The sequence below is a fragment of the Zea mays genome, chromosome 5 (assembly GCF_902167145.1).
Source record: "Zea mays cultivar B73 chromosome 5, Zm-B73-REFERENCE-NAM-5.0, whole genome shotgun sequence".
NCBI classification, from domain to species: domain Eukaryota; kingdom Viridiplantae; phylum Streptophyta; class Magnoliopsida; order Poales; family Poaceae; genus Zea; species Zea mays.
In genome coordinates this window covers 55,294,661-55,300,517 of record NC_050100.1, presented here as the reverse complement: position 1 = coordinate 55,300,517, position 5,857 = coordinate 55,294,661, and the positions used below count along the sequence as shown (strand labels likewise).

The following is a 5,857-nucleotide window of genomic DNA, read 5'->3' as shown; positions in this document are numbered from 1 at the left end:
AAGTCCCAAAAACTTACTGTGTGTGGGCGCATTGAACCGGTCCGGTGCACCACCGGATCGAGTCTATGTGCCCCAATCCAGGATCTGATTAACGCCTTTCCTTAATATGGCGACCTTAATATGGCGAGCACCGGATGGGGTCCGTGCACCACCAGACCGTCTGGTGGCGTCAGCTAGCCGTTGCGCCGGGAAGAGCCGTTAGAGAAGCGGTCTGACGACACAACGGACCATGAACAGTAGTGGTCCGGTGAATTTTAAATTAAAATTCATGAGAGCATACTGTTCACGTACGGAGGCGGTCCATTGCACCCTGGACCGGTCGGTGCGCCAGCCAACCTGGTGCCTAAGTCCAGACCCCTCACAGACCCGGTCTGGTGGACCACCGGACCGGTCCGGTGAGGCCCAGACCAACAGAAATTTGGCTATTTTGTGTCAATCTTCTCCATCCATTTTGGCTTTTATTGGTAGCTTCCCTACGACTTAGACAAACATTGTTAGCACTTAATCCAACTGACTAAGTGTAAGAAACATACCTTTTCCCCTTGGTTTCTCCAAGGTTTACAATATGGCTCATTTCAAGTCCAAAAGGCACTCTTCTTGCAGAAATAGGTTAGTAGCCAAAACAAGGTGTTAAAAACAGAGTATGGTATGTGCAACTTATCCAAACACTTAAACATTATATTTATGTTGTTTTGTCCAAAGTTGCACTTTTGCCCCTCTATTTTAGCTCATATGTACTTGATCTCTTCAACTTGTCATTTATGGACCTGTGCTTATACTCATATGAAGATAGTTAGTATTGATCCTGTAATAACCAGGATTGCTTATGTGGCGGTGTCCTCTCCTTCATGCTTAACTTTATGAGATATGCTAGAAGGATTAGGGATTGAGGAGTTGGTCACTCAAGTAGATTATTTTGATTCTCGTTTGGTTGTAAGACGGTCTGTTATCACGATTTCATTTCTAGCTATTTCGTAATGAAGTAGGGAGTGGGGCCCTTTCCGTCAAAAACACAACGATGAACGAACCATTTATAAGTAGAAACGGTAATGGATCATAATCTAAATATTTCTTCGCAATTTATTTAGCACCTAATTAATTTTAGTTAAAAACAAATAGTAATAGAGTCTAATCCTGATTTGATTCGATTTTTAAATTTTATAATATACAATTTAGAGCTCATTACCATCACTATTTGTATGATGGATTTTCAGTTAACCTGTGTCAACCTCGGTTCGATGTTAGGACTCAAGCTGCCCTAATAAGAACAAACCGTACAATTTGCATCGGTCAAAACCAAACAAACGCTGCTATTTTCTCCTCGTAAAGAACAGGTTCATCAAGAAATTAAATGATCAAATCAGGAATGAGACGCACATCTCCGTTTGTTCGAGTGATCACAAGAAGCAAAACGACCGACCAACAAACAAGAAAGCAACGATCCAAAGAGAACCCTACCAAAATTCAAACCAGACAGACACCACCGCCAGCGCCAGTCGAGACTCGACCGATCTTCCCTCCAAAAAAAAAAAACTCGAATCAGCTCGCCCGGGGGCTGTCCATGACGGTCTCGAACGCCCCCACCAGCGCCTTCACCTTGCTCTTCCGCTTCTCCATCAGCTTGCTCTTGGCCTCCTCGATCACGTCGTTGCTCCGCGCCACCTCCTTCCGCTTGGGCTGCTCCTCCTCCGACCGCCTCTCCATGGCCGTCCTCACCCTGCGCCCCCTGAACGCCAGCGCCGACGCCGCGTCCTCGGGGATCGCCGCCTGCTTCGACGCCGGCGTCGTCGGCGCCGACGCGCTCTGCTGCTGCGTCTCCATCACTTCCTTGCCCTTGCTGATGCCTTCTGCCACCGGCGTCACGGGCTCCGAAGCGCTCACCTGTTTAGGCGTTGCCTCCACGTCGTCGTTGCCGTCGTAGTTGGCCGCTTCTGTCAGTGGCGTCGTCGGAGCTGACGCGTTCGATCCGGCAGCCGTTTTTGGCTCGTCGGACGCCTCCTCGCGCTTCTGCGCAGTGGTAGGATCAGCTGCCTCCTTTGGTTTTGGTTCTTCAGAGACCACGCTCGTTCCCTCCTTGGGTTCTTCGGAGATCACGCCGGTTTCTTGGTCTGGTTCCTCAGGGTTCGCGTTCGCCTTCGAGTTCTCAGTCGCCTCTGCTCGCTGGATCTCCTCGACGATCTTCTCTTCTGCCGCGCTGGTTGCAAGCTCATCTTCTCCCTCAGGTGTTGCTGCTGCTTCTCCAACGACGGCCGGTGAGCCATCGTCCGTGCGCTCATGGGCCCCCGTTTCTGTCTCCACGACCTCGCTGCTCTGCGGCCTCTCCTCTTGCAAATCCGACATCTCCGCCTCCGCTTTTTCCTTCGGCTGCCCTGCGCCGACCTGCTCCTCTTGACACCTCACCGCCACAGTCGTGATGTCAGTGCTGGCAGCCTCCTGCGACGTCGCGACGTCCTGTCCATTCTGGCCTGCAGCGTCGGACTCCAACAGGACAGGCTCCTCCGCTTCCAGTTCCAAGGGAGTCACGGCAGGCGACGGCTCGGCGGGCGTCTCCGGCTGCTGCTGCTGGTGCTGCGCTCTCGACGTCTGGCCTTTGGCCCTGGCGGAAGCACCAGCGCCGCCCTTGCCGCCGGACGACGCTGATGCCGCGGCCTCCTCCTTGCCCTTCTTGCTGCGGGACCTACTGCTAGCCTTGAACGCGTTGGACGCCCTCTGCATCAACTGCCTCGGCGACACCGCGCCCCACAGCGACGCGGAAGCCGGCGCTTTGGCCTTGGCCGGCCGCGGCACGCCCACCGGCTGCGCCGGGGCCTTGTCCTTAAGCGTGATCGGCCGCGGCGCGCCCACCGGCTGCGCCGAGGCCCTGTCCTTAGGTGTGATCGGCCGCGGCGCGCCCACAGGCTGCGCGGAGGCCCTGTCCTTGGGCGTGATCGGCCGCGGCGCGCCCACCGGCCGCGCCGGGGCCTTGTCGGCGGACCGCCTCGCCGTAGCGGCGGCGGCGCCCTTGGAGCCTGCGGCGGATGAGGAGGAGGCGCAGGGCAACGGCAGAGAGGAGGACGACGAGGAGCTGTGCATGGACGAGCTAACGGTGGGGCGGAGGAAGGACGGCACCGGCTTGTCGGCCGCCGCCGCGGAGGACGGGCGCGACGGGCCGGGGCTGCGCGAGCTGGACGGGGGCCTGCCGGCCCCGCTCTTGCTTCTTGGGCGCGCGCCGTCGCTCGACCGCAGCGACGGCCGCGTGGCCATGGGCGGCTTCCGCTGCATCAGAGACAGAGAGATTTGTCAATTGTTTGTTTTGCCGGTAGGCAGAACGAGCCGTGATTCGAGAGATTTGTAATTTTCTCAAGACACCGAGTCATATCTGGTTGACCACGAGATGTTTGTAGGCAACATGCATGCCATGGTTGCATTTTTTTTTTTGGCGTATTTTTCTCTCTTCTCTGATGACGCATGTGTGGCTGTGTCTCTGTGACAAACACTCCTGGCACGTTGTAATGACAATTGATGATTTTCTCTTTTTAACCCCAAAAAAAATATTTTGGTTCCATTCCCATTTAGGCCTTGTTCATTTGTGTCGGATTGTATCTGGAATCGTTCCAGCTAATCAAAGTTTATATAAATTAGAGAACCAATCCGGTTAGGAATCGTTCCGACCCACTAATCCGACACAAACGAACAAGGCCTTAGGGTTTGTTCGATTAGCTCTCGATACATGTGGATTGAGCGGGGTTGAATGATTTGAAGTCTCAATCAAGTCAAGCTTATTCTTAAATTTTTCCAATCTCATCCAATCCATTGGTAACGGGATTAACCGAACAAGGTCTTATACAACAATTAAGTGCATCTCCAAGAGGAACTCTAAACGAGGCTTTATTTTTAAATATAGGTGTCGAAACTATAAAATATCCTCCGACAGCGATCATTTTTCATAAAAAAAAATTCATAAAACGATCACAGAGATCGATCTCTCAAGTCCTTACCCATATATTGGAGCTCTATCATCGTTTTCTCTTTAATCTTGAACAAATTATTTTATAATAACATGATTTGTTTTCTAAATAACATCATTTAAGGTCTAACTATTGAAGTAAAAAAAAGTTGTTAAACACTTTAAATGCAGTCGTATTTCAGTTTTTAGGAGTCTATTTGAAAGCTCCTTATCGGAGAGATGATCTAACACGGTCAGAACATGTCACTCAAATGCAAAGATTTAATTTGTTTTTTTTGGTGGGGGGGGGGGGGGGGGGGGGGTGGGGGGGGGAATACTAGCATTTAAATAGACGAATATCAAATATGTATGAGATTCTTTCAGTTACGTGACGGGGGGGAGGAGAACTGAATTCGATAGATCTGATGAATAAGCTAGGCACCCAAATCACATAGCATGTGGCAAACGCATCGAATTCGCTCGGCTGGCTAGGCGGCTCGTTCCAGGGCAAATAATAGACGAGCGAATTCCCCTGCAACAAGAACAAAACAACGACAGCAACGTACCAGGAACCTAATAACGCACCCAATTCACGGAAGAAACCCCGTCGTACCTTCGTGAGCAGGAAATGGACAGGAATGGCGTGTGGCGCAGCGGGGAGGAGGAGGAGGAGGAGGAGGGGAGGGGAAGGGACAGGAGAAGACGAAGGCAGCAGCAAAGATGAGAAAAAACCGGGCAACAGAAGAGCCTCATGTTCGCAAACAGACCCTGTCAAATAGCTGAGCACTTGGCATGGGCAGCTGTGAGGTCCGGTTGTTACTACTTGACACCTGGTGGAGGATCCATCTGTCACGGCTCATCCAGAATTAGCAACTAAAACCAACGAAGACAGCGGCATGCACAACCAACATAAATGACCCGTATCTTAAAGAATATTTGAGATTTTAAGTGTAAAAAACATAAAATAGCTATCTTGGTGAAGGAATACATTTCATTCGTACAACCCATATAAGGGCTTGTTCGGTTATTCCCAATATATATGGATTGGATGGGATTGGAAAAAATTGTGAAGAAATTTGACTTGTTTGGGATTCAAACCCATCCAATCCCGCTCAATCCACATGTATTGAGAGCTAACCGAACAAGCCCTAAATAAGCCATGCCTCGAGGGATTTTATTGAATAGGATATAATGATTAAATACATTTAGTTATATGAACAAGTTCCTTAGGTGTATTTAGTGGTTGAAACTGTAACATAGTATTTGAGAGGTATAACTAACAATTAGCTCATCTATTAGCTGATCCGTTCTAAACATCTCAGTTAATTTTAGCCACTAAATATTAGTTTCAGATGTTTGAAACATGGCCTTAGAGGTTGGAACCACAAAATAGTATGTAGGTTGTAAATGGCATAATAATGATCATCAATGTACCTAAGGTTGTACATGCTGTAGTATGTAGGCCAATGAACTAGAAAATTGGCCACCTGTTTGTATCCTTATTAGTTGTGATGCTCCATGCACATTTATGCGTGCTTTCTGGACCACAACAAATACATGCCGTTTGAGTTGAGTCGACTTGAGGCCAGGTTTGATGATCCAAGGACCAAGTTAGCGGCAGGGCTTGATGAGCGATGAGCCGATGACCAACCTGTCTGTTTAGCGTTAAATTCTGGCCCCAGTTGCCAAATCCTTTGGGTTTTGTTGTAGCACCATGAAGTGTCCAGATGCAAGGAGATTAGAATTCTCTGGCTACTGGCTTTGTAAAAAGGGAAGGAAAAAACTAATAGTTTGTTGAAAATAATACGTACCAGTTTAGCACGGTTTGTTGATGCTGCTGCAGCATCCAAACATGGTTCAAGTGTTTTTTTTTTCTTCCCAGGTTCTAGGCTCAGCATGGGCCCGTTTGGCCAGGTAACCCTTGAGCGCGGC

General features: G+C 49.6%; 1 protein-coding gene across 1 annotated transcript; it reads right to left on the bottom strand.

Moving 5' to 3' along the window:
• Nucleotides 1-1,290: 1,290 nt before the first annotated feature.
• LOC103626371 (RNA polymerase II degradation factor 1) lies at nt 1,291-3,646 on the bottom strand. Its single transcript, XM_020537989.2, has one exon. The coding sequence runs from the start codon at nt 3,259-3,261 to the stop codon at nt 1,540-1,542; it is 1,722 nt and encodes a 573-aa protein (XP_020393578.2). The 5' UTR covers nt 3,262-3,646; the 3' UTR covers nt 1,291-1,539.
• Between the last annotated feature and the right edge of the window lie 2,211 nt (nt 3,647-5,857).

Bases quoted from the DNA above. Each gene is read 5' to 3' on its own strand.
- LOC103626371 (XM_020537989.2), bottom strand. From the start codon at position 3,261: ATGCAGCGGAAGCCGCCCATGGCCACGCGGCCGTCGCTGCGGTCGAGC.